Source organism: Punica granatum, chromosome 8, assembly GCF_007655135.1.
Source record: "Punica granatum isolate Tunisia-2019 chromosome 8, ASM765513v2, whole genome shotgun sequence".
Taxonomy (NCBI): Eukaryota; Viridiplantae; Streptophyta; class Magnoliopsida; order Myrtales; family Lythraceae; genus Punica; species Punica granatum.
Genome location: NC_045134.1, coordinates 1876297 through 1892134, shown reverse-complemented (window position 1 = coordinate 1892134; position 15838 = coordinate 1876297). Strand labels below are relative to the sequence as shown.

The following is a 15838-nucleotide window of genomic DNA, read 5'->3' as shown; positions in this document are numbered from 1 at the left end:
CTCCTGTAGAGATAAGATAATGTAAAGACTTTTCATAGAGGAGTAAAGCTCTTTCTTGATTAGGCCTTTGACCTATATATACATAGACATGATACAGAAATATTTATCAACGACCGCTGAAATAAATATATATATAGAGATATTATTACGTATATATCATAATATAGAATCTCTATCTAGTCTTCACCACAATTCATGCATGCTCTGGTCCACGATGAGCACAAAACAGCTCCTCCATGTTGGCCTCTAAAAGGGAAAGGCCGCAGACCTCCACTTTTATGCTTTATAATGCCATATTTATCGATCACTGAGAAAGACAACGCCTGATTTCCGTTACTCGTGATTCGAAACACTTTCTTATGCTCGAGATTATTCACATGTTTGATCGATAGCGGAAAGGACATATTTAATGGTATCGTGCTGGTTGTTATCCCGGGGGAAAAATAAAAATCACCCGCCAACCAATAGCGTTCGAATAAATTCATCACGTGATGTTGACTTGTAATACGTCGTACCATCTATCGTGTAATGTTGACTTGTTGTAATACATCGTTTGGCGTGACAATTATATATCCTTTAAAAACTATCATGCCAAGGTAACCCTAGACATAAACGATACATATGAATGGAAAGGGATATTATACTTGCCGAATGGATACGGCCACTTATACTGATAAGGAGGACTGCATATAACCCAACCTGTGAATAAATGCGAAATTAACATTATATAAATTATCAAGCCATGTTTGATGAGCACCTAATATTTGTCGAATTTTATCCATCCTTTCAGGAAATTTTAATTAAAATTTTACCACATAATAATAATAATAATAATTAAGAGAATTCTAAGAATCAGTTGAAAAGATCTCTCACTCGATGGGGAAAAACATGAAAAAGAAGGCTCTAGAATGCCCATTTTTTCCTCCTTATAACAAGATGACATGAAAAGATTTCACCAACCGGATTTCTTTGTTTTCTGCTTCTTTAACAAAAGCAATCCCCTTTTTTTTTTTGGGGGGGGGGGGGGGGGGGGTTAAATAAAAGCAACCCTTTTTAAATTTATAAAAAAAATAAATAATTTTAATTTAAAAAATCTTTTCGGGGTGTTTAATCAGATTTGGTTTCTTATTATACTTTTCCTTCGTATCAAATTATTTTATACTTAATAATTATAATTATTTATTTCCTGACTTTAAAAGATAATCAAATCATTCCGTCTATTCGTTCGTTCTATAAGAAGAACCCCAATCTATAAAACAGTTTCAACTTTTTTACTGAGGGAAATTTCTGATAAATCATCGTTCCTCTCCCTTCGCCAGTAATCTGTGCCCCAATCTCCCATGGCTTCCACTCAAGCGAGCCTCCTCCTCCAGAAGCAGCTTAAAGGTCCGATTTTTATGCCGAATCCCCTTCTGGGGTTCTTGATCTTTGCTCCCCCCCTTCTAGGGTTTGGGGCTTCCGGGGCTTGATTGTTCTCACTTTCTGCTTGATTTGCTGCAGATCTTTGTAGACACCCCGTTGATGGATTCTCCGCGGGTCTGGTGGACGAGAACAACGTGTTTGAGTGGAGCGTCTCCATAATTGGTCCTCCTGACACACTCTAGTGAGTCCTCGAGCTCAATCTCGAAGCTTTATCACCAGCTGCCTTGATGAATTTGGAGCTGTTTGCTTTAGATGATGTTTCTCGTTGCTTGATCGATTATGCCCGGCTTAGGAAGTTGGAACTTCTTCTGGTTTATGCAGCTGGGATTTGATTGTTGATCGTCGTGTTGATTCTTCGATTGAAGACTGGATTTTTAGTAGTCTCGTGATGGAGATGTTATTGGTTACCTGAATCCCTGATTAATTGCTTTTTCTGAAAAGAGATTTCCTTGCGTGCTTGTAATATTCTATGAAGTCTACGTTTTCTACCTTTAGCTGAGGGGTTTATGGATTGTATGACAAAGTAATCGGTCTATATGCTTTTTAAGAGTATCTCGTTGATATTAGATTGGCTTTACCTCTGATATTATATTAGAAGATCAGGTATGTGACCTTCTCTCAGGGTTGCTTAATCGGTTAAGTAATAAATTTATTAGCTGATAAAGATGCTGCTCGTATTACCAGTTTTTATGGAATTCGGCATTTATAAAGAGCCGGCGCTAACTTGTAATGCGTCAATGTTGTTATGATACTCTCTCTCTTTGTGGATGACGAGGACCCTTCGACCGAGATGGTGTATTATTTACTTCACTTCCCGGTTGCTCCTCGGATGACCTTTGTTGATTAACATGCAGTACTGCTAGGATCACCTTAAAGCGAGGCATGATATTTCTACGTTATTACTAAACAATCGTGTTATTGTGCAGCGATGGAGGTTTTTTTAATGCCATAATGAGCTTCCCACCTAATTATCCACTTAGTCCCCCAGCAGTCAGGTTTACCTCGGAGATGTGGCATCCTAATGGTGAGTATTTTTATATGCCGATTGGCAGTATTTTCTTCATTGATTTGTTTGAGTATTAACTGTCTTATTTGTTGCCTTCTGAACGAATCAGTTTACCCTGATGGAAAAGTCTGCATTTCGATTCTTCACCCACCTGGTGATGACCCGAATGGATATGAGCTTGCAAGCGAGCGCTGGACGCCTGTGCACACAGTGAGATTTTAAATTGAAGTTTTCATCTCCTCCCTGCCATTTATTTCCTTCTTCTCTGGCTTGGCTGATTCTAGTATGCTCACCTTGGTTACTAGCGAATCAAGTGATTGTCACTCTTTGAAAATCAACTTCAACAAGCGTTGGGTTTTGAATCGATCAATAAATTGCTTAGTTTGCTTTCACCTTCAGCCCCATTTTAGCACCCAAGAATGTGATATGGTTGCTTGTACACAATTAAACTGAGGTGGGGAATGATCTTTGTTATGCACTCTAAGTGAGCATAATATTTTTACGCCCTTTAAATTGTCACCATAACTTACTCTAATCATCTCTCTCATGCAATTCAAAGAACAAAAAGATTGTTTATGCTGGCGTGGAAATTTGTAAGTGATAAATCATCAGTCATGTGCGAGAATCTGCACGTATTTGGTCTCTTTGGATGGTATCTCAATAGGATGTGTGCGGTATCTCAGTGGGATGTGTGCCATGCAAACAATTCATTCTAATTTATCAAGTCATATCTTCCATTACTGTTCAACATAATTACTTTCTCCTGTTATTCCAAAATGAAGCTGTGTTGGAAATGAAATATCATTACTTTCTCTGATGTGACCTGGATTTGCAGGTCGAAAGCATAGTTTTAAGCATCATATCAATGCTCTCGAGCCCTAATGATGAATCCCCAGCAAATGTCGAGGCAGCGGTAAGTAATTCTAAATTTTTAATCCTGAGGAATCTTTGTTGAAATTTTATATGTTTGTTTCATTGGCAAATGTTTAGCGCTGCAGTTGACAAAGAAGTGTTAAAAGCTATAAAAATTAATTAGGATCATGGTGACGTTCTTCTTAATGAGTGGGGTCCAAAAAGCTGTGTTCGTGTTCGTGTTTATTGGGGGTATTGGTTTCTCTATCGGACACGCTCAGTAATCCGAGCATCTTATCTTTGGTTATCACTTGACTTTGGGAAATTGCAGAAAGAGTGGAGAGACAACAGGAGTGAGTTCAGGAAGAAGGTTGCTCGCTGCGTGAGACGATCTCAAGAAATGCTATGACCTTTGTCCCATCACCGCTAGCCTGATTTTGCCTCCTTGTAATATCATTCTGTTTACTGTGAGGGAGTGGAAGGAAGGACTGTCAGGGTTGTTTGGCTCCGCGATAGCTTCATGTAGAATCTTCATTCGATTATTTTATCGTTTCTTCTCTTTTACTTCTTCTCTCTGCCTCTCAAGCAGTGATGGTAACATCTTCAAATTCTTATGTGCTGTGTCTTGGGAGACTCGGGACTCGAACTTCTGGGACAATGGTTGCTTCCTGGGATTGTTAAATGTTTTGATTTGTTTGGACATGGATGGACCTGATAATGATTCAATTATTATTGTTCTCGTCGAATCTTTTCATAAGCCATCATCGATCCGTACCACTACCTACATGAAACCTTCAATTTCTCCGGTCGAAAGCAGTTGTTTACTCAAACTCTAGGTGCAGGTTGGGTGGGATTTTTCTTGATCTCTCGGGACATTGTATATGTTAAAGGACTGAGAAGAGTAAGTATAGGTGCTGTACGGACAGGACCATTGAGATGGGCTAAGGGGCAAAGTACCCTTTTATGATGATGGATGTTGGGGATGGCAAAGATTCATTTAAGAAGATATCTCTAGAGAGATGATATGATATATAATCAAAAGCCTCTTTCTGTCCCTCCCCTTTATTTCTGGGTCACCTTTTCTTTATGGCAGCCCTTATCTTCCTTCTATTATTACTCTTCTTGGATTATGGATTCCGATGCCACCATCAAATTTACCAATCCCATCCGATCCAACGGTGCATCGATTTATTAAGTTGAGGAAATATTAGGTGAGATTATGTATACATCAAAGGTCATAATATTTACTCATTCTTGATATTTGATTAGAATTAGCGCATGTCTTCTTAGTGGTGCGTTAGTTTCATATAATATTTTTTCGTAAACTCATCGGTCGGTCACGAGAGATTAGGTACTTCACAGTTTGATCACTAAATTAGCTTTTGCTTAGTTTATGCATCATGTCTAACCACGATTTCGAATTTCTTTCTTCGTCTTCTTCTTCTTTTTTTTTTTTTTTTTTTTTCGTCAATGAAATTCCAAAACAGTCATAATCAAGGCCGTGATTAAGTTTTCAACGTTTCTTAATAAAATAGAATAGTTTTGTTCTTTCACTGAACTTACTCCCACCAAGAGGGGAGACCAATGAAGGGGGCTCATGACTTTTTGATGCGTTGACGTTTACGGTAAAATTCTTGATTAACCGACATAATTGCACTGATTGATCCAAAATTATTTACCGGTAGGCCGAAATTTTCTCTAAAGGGGGTCTCGAGTCGACGAGCAAGCAAATCCGGAAGTTAACATTCAAGAAGCCCGCGTTGGTGAAATCCAAACAAGAAGTGAATCTCATTGACACGTTCGTTGTTGGAAAATAGATCAACCCAACTAACTTTCACGAACATCTTACTGAATTATTGATCCGTAATTCATATCGTAACTCAACATTTATGATTGATTCGACAAGTGGAAACTTGAAGAACTTTTACCGAAACAAACTTCTTTTTGAAACTATTTCTCACAATAGACTTCTTCAAAATCCATTTCCCAAAATAGAGTTATACTATTCTTTTGGTTATTCTTCTAATCCTTCTAGTCCAACCACTTTTGATTTCTTTTATCTAAATTCTTTTAAAAAATATGTTTTATTATTATGACTCTTTTTCAAATATTTTTTTTGGTAATTATTCTCAAATAAATTATTTTTAATAAATTTCTCTCATCAATTTAAATTTAAATTTTATGTAAAAAATTGCTAAAGATTTCTCTTGAAACTTTTAAGAGTTATGTTAATCCGAGTATGTGAGCTATAAAATCTATTTGATTAATAGAAATATTGGAGAAATTCTACTATTGAGAATTTTATGCAGAGAATCCAATATTTTAAAAATAATTTAAAACTATGGGAATAAAACAACGGAGAGTAGTTTTAGTTAGTACATGCATGCTTTAGAACATGTTTATTGTAAATTTGGTGTATTTTTCAATATGTATGACGATTATGTGAAGATTGTACATCTTAATTATTATAATTGTGTACATAGTTATGACTCTTTCTAAGGGGAGAATTTTAATTCGACATCTTTTAGATTTACTATAATCATGTTTCTTATTAACTGGTTTGCAATTGTCAATATATATTCCCGTAAATCTAGAAAAAAGAAATATATATTCTCATTATTTTTTTATTCTACATAAAGACATTTTGATTACCTAGTTTCTTATACTTTTAATTTAACAAAACTCTAATAAAATTCTAACATGTATTTCGTAATTTCATCCATAAACCTTAACGTAAAATTTATTTTAAGATATGATTAAAGCAAATTTGTAAATAATTCATTCATGATAATAATTAAATTAGGGTTTTTTTTTGTAAATGGATTTAAAAGAAACGAATCAATAAATTATAGGACTAAAAAGATAATAAAGAAATTGACATAAATCTATTAAAAATTATTTTGAAAAATTTTTAAAAAAGAAATCTAGCATGGGCAAAAAATCGAATTTGAACTCTCTAATTATGGAAAAGTGGCAAACGATCTCTCTCTCTCACTCTCTCTCTCTCTCTCTCTCCCCTGTAGTACAAGCTGAACACTTTTTGAACTCTTTCTCACTCTGTCTCCTGCTTTCTCTCTCATCCTTTCCTCTGCTTCCTTTCCTTTCCTTCACCTTCCTCCTCACTCCCCCCCCGGTTCTCTCTTCCTCTCTGTCTCCCTCTGGCATGCTCTCATGGAAGTCTCACCGTTCCCCGTGACCTTCATCACCTTCCCATTACTTCCTTCCTATTCTCCCCGACGCTGCCGCTGCTAAGAGCTCCCACCTTTCTCATGACTCTCCCTTCACTGCGCCTCTCTCTCTCTCCTCTGCTGCTGCTGCTCCGCCCGCGATATGCGAACCCATCACTCCCCACGCAACGGCGACGCCGCCGCCTCCTCCCCCTCCCCGCGCCGGCCCCTCGGCCCCGACCTCAGCCCCCGCCCGCAGTTCCAGTCCACCCTGTCCGCTCAGAAGCTTCGCCGGCTCAACTACCTCGCCCTCCTCCTCCGCCTCGCCTCCTTCTGCTTCTCCCTCGCCTCCGCCATCTTCATGGCCACCGACTACCGCGGGGCTAGCTCCCCCCGCTGGTACGACTTCGACGCCTTCAGGTAAATGAAAACTTCATTTGAACTCCACCGTTCCGCTCCCATGGGCGCCTTTTCTTTGAAAATGCTCTCTTCCATGAAAGAAATGGCTGTCTTCCAACTTGATGTTTGGGATTGCTCGCAGGTATGTATTCGCGGCGAACGCGATAGTAACGCTGTACTCTCTGTTCGAACTGGCCGTGTCCGTGTGGGATATCTCCCGGAGCGCCACCTTGTTCCCCGAAGTCCTCCAAGTCTGGTTCGACTTCGGCCACGACCAGGTCTAAACCCTAGAACTAATCACTGAGCTCCGAGTTCTTTCCCATTTTTGCTCCTGAAAGCTGAAGCCAGGGGAGATCGGTTTTGTTTTGTTTGTTTGGTTTGCAGGTGTTCGCATACATGCTTCTGTCAGCGGGATCGGCAGGAACGGAGCTGGCGAAGACGTTGAAAGGGTCGGAGGCGTGCAAGGAGGAGACCGCATTCTGCTTGCAGGCCGACATCGCGGTCGCCCTAGGGTTCGCGGGCTTCCTCTTCATCGGATTCTCTTGCCTGCTGTCGGGCTTCCGGGTCGCCTGCTTCATCATCCGGGGCTCTCGCTCTCATCTCTAGAGATGCCTTTGATCATTGTACTTAATTTTACTGATTGATTGGTTAAGGGGGTGGGAGTGTGTCCATTTTTTTTCGAGCCCCGAGTGTATTGTATCAATTTGTTGATGATGAAGATAAATATTCAATTTTTCTTCTTCGGAGGTTAACTCCGACTGTCTGAATGTAAGTTCGGAACTGAAATGAGAAGTGTTGCAGAAGAAATTGCTTTGCAGGATCCTAATTGGGTAAATAATTCCAAACTCTCCTCAATTAGTGATGTCAAGTTCGACCGAGTCTTGTCTAAGATTTGTTATCACAGAGACAACAGCAGACCACAATGGACATGAATCTCTGTGAAAAGACAGACTAGACGGGGGGGAGTGGCAGACAGCTAAAAGAGAACTGTCCAATATGATCCTAATCCTCATCCTCATCTTCCACGAAATCATTGCAATTTTCCCATCAAACTACATCATGAATGCTTTCTTTAGAATAATATCAAGCAGTACGATGAGCAAAAGATTCATGGTAATACTAAGCACTGTTGCGTATTGCTGCTGCTCTGACATCACAACGTTACGAGACAAGCAAAGAAAGCTACGGAGATCCATTTTATAGTTAGCTCGATCTAATCATGTCTCTCCAAGAAGTACATGTAGTGGCTCTGCCCGGTAAGTCGACTCAGTTGCCTTCGTACTTGGGGTCGGCCATCACATAGTGATAAGCTATCACTAGGACGAATATGAAGATACCGAGAAAATTGGCGAAAAATCCGAGGTCCTGATCATCGAACATCTGCAAACATATAAGCGGAATGATAGACATTCGTTCGGCATCATAAGTGGAAGGGATTGTTCTAATGAAAACTCAATGGCTTTGGAATTAACAGTATAAAACCAAAAAAGCAAAGGTAAAGCCAAAAAATAAACCATGTCAAATTGTGATAAGGTATGCAACAGGGCCTATAATATCGTAAATGCTACCACCACATTCACCGTAGCACTGCCATTGCCCTCTGTACTCCATAACGCTAAGCTTATCCCCTGTATTTGGAACGGACAATGGCAAGCAATGAAAAGAGACTCTGACACTGACAGTGCGTTCTAAACATGCCAGTGTAACTACAAGACATTTTACCAAGCCGAGCAATTGTTCAAGTAACAATTGTAGATACCCAATGCATCCAGAGAAGCATAAACTTTGGCACCTATAAGAAGCATGGGGAATTTAGAACGGGGAGAATGTTATGTGGTTCTGCAGACCTATAGAATGGATTTCTGTACTGCGATGTCTATGAAATACATACATATCTAATTCACGGACATCGACCGGTGACCAAGAGCTTTCGGGTTCAGTAAATTTGTTGCATCGTAGAAACAGAAATCTTATCTGACGCTCTCAACATAAACTCCCGGAGGGGGCAATGCAGATGCTAACTGCTAAATCATTCAACTTTATCTGATGGAGTTGAGGGAAGGGTACATGGCCTTCCATTTCAACTCATACATATGACGACGATTATAACCTCAATTCTGCTGAACTGAACGACTGAAATTCGGGAAGAATATCAGGGAATGATCAATGAAAGCAGGAAAAAGGGAAACTAAAATGTTGAAATTCAGCTGCGGGAATAATTGTGACAAGCGCTGCACAAGGAACTCGATTCTCCATAGGAACAAAGGAAATTGATTCAAGACAGCCGTTATAACCAGACACGGAAATATGGGAACAAAAGAGCAGCACGATCTCAACGAGGCGAGAAGACGCAAAACGTTCGCATTCCTGATTACGATACTCCACCCGAGAGTTCGAATTCACATGAAAAACTCCACGAACACAGACAGAGAGCGAGAAAGCATCTACCTTTGCTTGAGCAGGTTGAAATCTCGGACTCGAGCGAACAGATCTCAGCTGAAGACGACGACGACCACTTCGCTCTGCAGACTGGAGAGCGAGCGAGAGAGAGAGAGAGAGAGAGAGAGACGTGCTGTGGTTTCCAGCGTTCACCTGTCGGATGAGAGTGGGCCGGGCCGTCATTTGTTATTGGGCTCTATGGGCCGACATTAGGCCATTAGCAAAATTGCCCTTTTTCTTTTAAATCTATATACCAAAATGATGACATACTAATCATCACCGTCGACCACCAAAGACACGTGGTAAAAGTTTGGGAAAGTTACCTTGACATTGCGAGGCCGAGTTACCTCCTCTGCAACCACAGTTCTCCCGATGCAAGAATTCTGCATGTTGCTCTAAAATTTAAGCGTATATGGGAGATTTCAAGTAAGATAGATGTCCCCTGCTCACCACTAGCGCTTTGGTAGGGTAGCCATGCTGGTAAAACGATGGAGTTAGGGAGAGTGTGACTAACCATTGAACCAAATTCCTTTTTTTTTTTTTAACCAAAAAAGAAAAAGGTAGGAAAAGAATCATCACCGTGGAATGATGGGACTTTTTTGGAAATGGTCAAACACGATTGGTTGGATCGGAGGTGGAAGATAAGCGCGCCACAACATACTACCGTGGACTCGCGCTTGCACCGTCGCTCCCTCTCCCAGCCCCACTAGTAGATACGCCGTCTTACCCCCCGACTTACCGTACGAATTATACGGTGCTTTCTTTTTCTTTTCTTTTCCGGGTTAAAAAAGAAAAAAAAGAAACTGATTAGTGATTCATGGTTCATGCTGACATAGCAAAGTTCTATTCTATCTACTTATATATATTATATTTAAAAAAACGGTTATATTCTATCTGTACCGTCCTCAGTTGGGTCTAACTTTGGAATCATAATTACACAAACTTTGTGGAATTACGGAACCTCGTCAAATAATACAGCGGTATCCCGATATATATTAGTCGTATGGTGGCGGTGTGGTTGGCATCATAACTTTAATGGGAAAAAAACAATCTCGGTATATACATAGCACAATCCACTCAAAATTACACCTCGAAACTTATCGAGTCGGGCAGGATAAATATTCCACATCCAATATTAGGCAATTCACATTAAGCAACACCTTATCATCAAAACAAAAAAAAAAATTGCATCTTAGCTGTGATTAAGAAAAAGTCCATGGAAGTCACGACCAGTCACGATCTGCATGAGGTGGCCCCCATAAAAATGGGGGGTGAAGCGCTGGTCTTGCGGGGTTGCTGTTCAAGGAAGATAAAATTCGAATTTTGGTCCTCAAACTTCTTCCATACTTTCAGTGTGGTCCCAATGTCCTTTAAATTAAAATGCTACAATTTCCCTAAACTTTATAGCACAGCCCAATTGTCGTGGATGACTCGTATAGCGAAGCTAGGTTACTTTTAATGTTGCACGAGAAAAGCTTAAGCGCGTCCGATTAAGGATAAGATCGAATCCAGATGTATTGACAGACCGAGTGACTTAATATACGAATTTTTTTTATGGTAAAACTCGTACGGTCGAATGATATTTTTATCGGATGTTACTTGAAATGATTGATGCAATTTGTATTTATAGTAAGTGAGTAATAGCGCGTTTAGTTTGTAAGTAATATTTTAAAATTAGATTTTAATTTTAAAAATGAGTGGTATAAATGATTATGTATGTGGCTCATCATTCGACTTTATATGGATTATTTGATTTTGATTTTGATTTTGAAAAAAAATGATATAAATGAGATCCATCATTGACTTTGTATGAATTATTTTGTTTTGTTATGGGTAGAATTACTTTGAAACCAAACGTGCTTACATGTCGATTAATTGTTATCCAATTGTTGGCCAAAAATAGAAACTCTAATCCAATTGTGGCTCCCCAAAAAAAATCCAATACAAACACTCTTCACCTCTCCTCTACATATGTAAATACATGCACTAACCCCCCTGCAAATTATTCTAACCTAATTCATCCATTCTTCTCCGTGGCCTCCAAAACCAAAGATTTTTCACTTCTTCGAGGTAAGGCAATAACCTCAGATGAGACGAGATGAGATGAGATGAGATGAATCATCGATCGAGCATTGCTTCCTCTTCCTCCTCCTCCTCCTCCTCCTCCTCTCTCTGTCAGTCTGTCTCGCTGTCATTCTGAATATATTTATGAAATTGTTATAAGGAAAAAGGAAAAGAAAGTCTTCGTTTTGTTGTTGGTTTAATTTTAATTTTAATTTTTTATTTTTTTCCGGTTGCCTGTTGTTGATTTGATTAATCGGTCGCCGGGAGAGTGAGATTCAGATCTGGCGTTTTTGTTCGGTGTCGGGTGGGGCTCGACTTCTTGTTGCCCTGAAGCTTTCATCACACTCTCCCTCCCCTTCTCTCTCTGTCTTCAGCTTCCTTGATTTTGAAGGATTCTGGTGTGGTTTGATTAGTTTACATCTCCCTGTCTCTCTCTCTCTCTCTCTCTCTCTCTCTAGTTGGTGCTGTTCGGTGAGTCTTCTGTAAGACCCAGAATTGCTTGTGCATATATAAAGGTCCATCCTTTGAGCTTACATGCATTGACTGAGAGAACAAATTCTGGGATCTGAAGTTTCTGAGTCGTGCCCTTCTGAATTGGTTGAAGAAGGTCTTCTTTCTCTTTTTCTCCCCCGATGATGATGAATTTGTCTCTTGAAAGCTCGTTGCTTTGATGGATTTCAATGTTGGTCTGTTCGAACATGAATTGTGTTGTTTTGTTTGATCTGAATTGGGTCTGAAGCTGATTTTGAGATTCTACCCCCCGTAGAAAGTACATTGTTTGTGGGTCAGTCAGTCGTGTGTTTGATGGGCTTGGTTGACCTTAATCAGATATCTTTTGGTTGCAGAGTTCTAGTCGAGAAGAATGGCCAAGCAAGTGTCAAACGGCGACAACCACTCTGCTGCAAAAGCACCTCCAACCCCATCTCCTCTGCGTTTCTCCAAATTCTTCCAGGTAATTTTGCTTACTACGTATTTCTGTTGGGGCCAATTCCTCTTCTTTATGCCTCATGCATGCAATCTCTTGCTCTTGTTTTTCTTTCCGCCGATAGTTCGACCTCATGATGAAGTCTGGTATTCTGCATGTCCATGTGGCGGTACCACCTTCTTTATCATCTGATCTGAAAGTTTGTTCTTTGATCGCAGCCCAATATGAGGATTTTGGTCACTGGAGGAGCTGGATTCATTGGTTCCCATTTGGTGGACAGGTTGATGGAAAACGAGAAGAACGAGGTGAGTGCTTTCCTCAGCTGATGATTGCCAAGTTGGAAATATGTACTATGTAGTTTTGTCAAATGTGATGCTTCGTAGATATTCTAAAATCGAGGATGCTTTTTATCATTTAGGTGATTGTTGCAGACAACTATTTCACTGGCTCCAAGGATAACTTGAAAAAATGGATCGGCCATCCAAGATTTGAACTCATTCGTCACGGTTAGTGCAATGTTATTTTGTATTCATTGTTTGACATGTTGAATCTCTTGTTTTTGACTATCATAAGAACCTCTCAGCCATGTGCCTCTACTGCTTAATATTGTCAAAATATGAACGTTCATACATATTCATAAAATAGTCCTTTCAGTGGGTGAGCTGAGTTGTTCCTGATTTCGTTGTGGTTGTTCATTTCTAGATGTGACTGAACCATTGCTGGTCGAGGTTGATCAGATTTATCACCTTGCTTGCCCCGCTTCTCCAATCTTCTACAAATACAATCCAGTAAAGGTACGAAACTATGCTTGCCATCTCATGGCTGAAATTGAAATTTTGTTTTCCATCTCGCAGCTGAAACCTATTATTTAACACCTTGATGGAAAGCAATGTTGTGGACTGGGATCTGATATCTTAATAATGCGACATTTTTTGGGCAGACAATCAAGACCAATGTGATTGGTACACTGAACATGTTGGGGCTTGCCAAGCGTGTTGGAGCAAGGTATGAAGTCGTCTCTACCATTCCTATGTAATCATTGGTTGCTAGACCGGTATTCTGCTTACAATACACATGTCATGGTAGGATTTTGCTCACTTCAACCTCGGAGGTCTATGGGGACCCCCTTGTGCATCCTCAGGAGGAAAGTTACTGGGGAAATGTGAACCCGATTGGTATGTGGAAATTCTTTTCAGAAAGATCAGAAATCCTCACTACTGTTTTTACGAGTTTTCTACTTAGTGTGGATGTTTCAATGTTGCAGGTGTCAGGAGTTGCTATGATGAGGGGAAGCGTGTGGCTGAAACTCTGATGTTTGATTATCATAGGCAGCATGGTATTGGTAAGGCATTCTTTAATTGTAGCAGAAAAAAAAGAAGAAGAATTTCAGCTCTGTGAAAAATGTTCAGTAACTCAGATGTTTTTCTGTTAATATATATAACTTACAGTTTGTCTCATGCCATGTTCTCTATTTTATTTTTTGTAATGAACCCGTAACAGAGATTCGGGTTGCTCGGATCTTCAACACCTACGGTCCCCGCATGAATATCGATGATGGTCGTGTCGTCAGCAATTTCATTGCCCAAGCAGTTCGGTAATATCACATACCTACATATTGACTTTTATTAAGGTTTCCCCCTGCTTGGATATATGCTGCTGTTATGTTTCATGCGAGAGTTTGTATATTCACTCTAGCGTCCTGTTTGTTGCAGTGGTGAACCCTTGACTGTTCAGGCACCTGGAACACAAACTAGGAGCTTCTGTTATGTCTCGGACATGGTACGTAGTATTGTATCTTTATGGTTGTGATTAGCGAGTTGTGATATATGTCGAGAATGGGAGCCCTAAACTAATTGTTACGGAACTGGAAGGTTGATGGCCTTATTCGACTTATGGAAGGAGAGAACACCGGACCAATCAACCTTGGGAATCCCGGTAAATATTGTGCAGTCTTTGTTTTACATCATAAGTACTTTACTCAATATGAAGAGTTTCGGTGTAATGGAGTCCCGTATTAACGCGTATCTTATTGTCTTATAGGTGAATTCACAATGGTAGAGCTTGCAGAGACTGTCAAAGAGGTATAATAACATTATGTATATATGGTTTTATCACTATTATCTACCTGACGATAGGGATGGTCAGAAGTGGGACCATATTGCTGTGAATTGATATTGCGAATAATAAGTGGACGTATCATAGTGATAGAATAAAGCTGATCTAACTCTGGGTTATATGATATTCATTGCAGCTTATCAATCCTAATGTAGAGATCTCCATGGTTGAGAACACACCCGATGATCCCCGACAGAGGAAGCCCAACATCACCAAGGCAAAGGAGTTGCTCGGGTGGGAACCCAAGATCAAGCTGCGCGATGGGCTTCCTCTCATGGAGGAGGACTTCAGGTCGAGGCTTGGGAAGCCGACAAACTGAGAACCCCATCACCGGAATCGAAGGACTTTTCCGTGTGTGTTCTGTGCTCTCCGGGAATAGCTTACTGGATAAGGAGTAATAAAGGGTTGAGTGGATAGGCATTTCATATTTTCTTGAATGGTTGAGTGTTTGGATGATGGTGTCTATATATATATATATATACAGCATGGTGAATATGATGTTCGTAAGCCATCAACAAAGCTGCAAATGATTCTTTTTTCTTGTTGGGAGTTTTTCAATTTGTCTCCGTTTACTGTCTTCTATAATTTGTACCCTAAAGTTTCAATTTTGATTCATCTTGCCCCCAGAAACTAAGCTCCCCAGATTCGAGCGAATATAAGCCGAGTATTATCTATCTATTTAGATATATAATATTCAATGAAAATGCTTATAAGTGGAGAGTTGGCCTCACAATGGGCCTACGGATTTTCACTTATAAGTATTTTGATTGGATTTTACTTATTCACTTTGGATGAGTAATCTTATTAAATATTTTCTCTCCAAACTCTAGTTGTGGACCAAATTGCCTCGAATGATGGACTTCAGGACGCAGCAAATCAACTTTCGACCTCTTTTGCGGGATACAGTAAAATTACTGTACTAGAGTATTTAAAAAAAAAAACTGAAGAAGCGGACTATAGCATCACGTTTTCTTTAAATGAAGTTCCCTCTGCAGCTACAGCTGAATGAACGGTGAACCCCCAAAAGTGGATTGGCAATTCTTTCTAGGAAAGTTTAATACCAGCAGACATTAGCATAGCAGGCCATTAAATTCCATGAAACCGTAGTATGTCCCGCAAATCGAAACTGGTATATTTAATGCTTTGTTAACGTGGAATGATTTATACAATTTATAGTATGGTGAGTAAGTAAAAGTCGATCAATTGCAATTCCAATTGTTTGGCCAAAACAACATTACGGATGGAAACCCAAAAACAGAGCTCAGGGATCTGAATCAATTAACGACAATTCCCTATTATGCTATGCTAAAATAGCCTTCTGGGGAGGGTTGTCCTGCCTTCATCTGCAAATCCTTGATCCCCGTCATGCTCCCTTGCACGAGACGCTCTCCACAGGATGTGTTTCCTCACCCTGCAGCTTCCCGTTTCTTGCCCTCCAAACAAAATAAA

The 15838-nt window shown here is 39.9% G+C and overlaps 4 protein-coding genes across 7 annotated transcripts; 3 read left to right on the top strand and 1 right to left on the bottom strand.

Moving 5' to 3' along the window:
* Positions 1-1220: 1220 nt before the first annotated feature.
* LOC116189531 (ubiquitin-conjugating enzyme E2 14) lies at positions 1221-4026 on the top strand. Its single transcript, XM_031519228.1, has 6 exons — positions 1221-1386; positions 1501-1603; positions 2349-2446; positions 2538-2638; positions 3264-3341; positions 3612-4026. Exons 1-6 carry the CDS (start codon positions 1341-1343, stop codon positions 3687-3689), a joined length of 504 nt encoding a protein of 167 aa, XP_031375088.1. The 5' UTR covers positions 1221-1340; the 3' UTR covers positions 3690-4026.
* Positions 4027-6257: 2231 nt separating this feature from the next.
* On the top strand, positions 6258-7668 carry LOC116188921 (CASP-like protein 4C2). The gene is made up of 3 exons (XM_031518371.1): positions 6258-6867; positions 6989-7124; positions 7231-7668. Exons 1-3 carry the CDS (start codon positions 6611-6613, stop codon positions 7450-7452), a joined length of 615 nt encoding a protein of 204 aa, XP_031374231.1. The 5' UTR covers positions 6258-6610; the 3' UTR covers positions 7453-7668.
* Positions 7669-7843: 175 nt separating this feature from the next.
* Positions 7844-9438, bottom strand: LOC116188922 (dolichyl-diphosphooligosaccharide--protein glycosyltransferase subunit 4A). Its single transcript, XM_031518372.1, has 2 exons — positions 9295-9438; positions 7844-8226 (listed from the first exon to the last, which is right to left on the bottom strand). The coding sequence occupies exon 2, from the start codon at positions 8224-8226 to the stop codon at positions 8113-8115; it is 114 nt and encodes a 37-aa protein (XP_031374232.1). The 5' UTR covers positions 9295-9438; the 3' UTR covers positions 7844-8112.
* Positions 9439-11199: 1761 nt separating this feature from the next.
* LOC116189063 (UDP-glucuronic acid decarboxylase 5) lies at positions 11200-15015 on the top strand. Of its 4 annotated transcripts, none has more exons than XM_031518592.1 (13): positions 11200-11355; positions 12195-12301; positions 12493-12579; positions 12693-12780; positions 12977-13068; positions 13215-13279; positions 13361-13449; positions 13539-13616; positions 13775-13868; positions 13987-14053; positions 14146-14209; positions 14315-14355; positions 14526-15015. In XM_031518592.1, the coding sequence occupies exons 2-13, from the start codon at positions 12212-12214 to the stop codon at positions 14706-14708; spliced, it is 1038 nt and encodes a 345-aa protein (XP_031374452.1). In that variant the 5' UTR covers positions 11200-11355; positions 12195-12211; the 3' UTR covers positions 14709-15015. The 4 variants fall into 4 exon arrangements, with proteins under 4 accessions (XP_031374452.1, XP_031374454.1, XP_031374451.1 ...); XM_031518594.1 differs by lacking the exon at positions 11200-11355 and adding an exon at positions 11438-11459; XM_031518591.1 differs by lacking the exon at positions 11200-11355 and adding an exon at positions 11657-11956.
* The last annotated feature ends 823 nt before the right edge of the window (positions 15016-15838 follow it).

Excerpts from the sequence above, each read along its gene's own strand:
- LOC116189531 (XM_031519228.1), top strand. The coding sequence starts at position 1,341 with ATGGCTTCCACTCAAGCGAGCCTCCTCCTCCAGAAGCAGCTTAAAG. Across the intron at positions 2,447-2,537 it reads GGAGATGTGGCATCCTAATG|TTTACCCTGATGGAAAAGTC; the intron begins GTGAGTATTTTT and ends TGAACGAATCAG. Across the intron at positions 2,639-3,263 it reads GCTGGACGCCTGTGCACACA|GTCGAAAGCATAGTTTTAAG; the intron begins GTGAGATTTTAA and ends CTGGATTTGCAG.
- LOC116188921 (XM_031518371.1), top strand. The coding sequence starts at position 6,611 with ATGCGAACCCATCACTCCCCACGCAACGGCGACGCCGCCGCCTCCTCC. Across the intron at positions 6,868-6,988 it reads TACGACTTCGACGCCTTCAG|GTATGTATTCGCGGCGAACG; the intron begins GTAAATGAAAAC and ends GATTGCTCGCAG. Across the intron at positions 7,125-7,230 it reads TCGACTTCGGCCACGACCAG|GTGTTCGCATACATGCTTCT; the intron begins GTCTAAACCCTA and ends TTTGGTTTGCAG.
- LOC116188922 (XM_031518372.1), bottom strand. The coding sequence starts at position 8,226 with ATGTTCGATGATCAGGACCTCGGATTTTTCGCCAATTTTCTCGGTATC.
- LOC116189063 (XM_031518592.1), top strand. The coding sequence starts at position 12,212 with ATGGCCAAGCAAGTGTCAAACGGCGACAACCACTCTGCTGCAAAAGCA. Across the intron at positions 13,069-13,214 it reads ACAAATACAATCCAGTAAAG|ACAATCAAGACCAATGTGAT; the intron begins GTACGAAACTAT and ends TTTTTTGGGCAG. Across the intron at positions 13,617-13,774 it reads TCATAGGCAGCATGGTATTG|AGATTCGGGTTGCTCGGATC; the intron begins GTAAGGCATTCT and ends AACCCGTAACAG.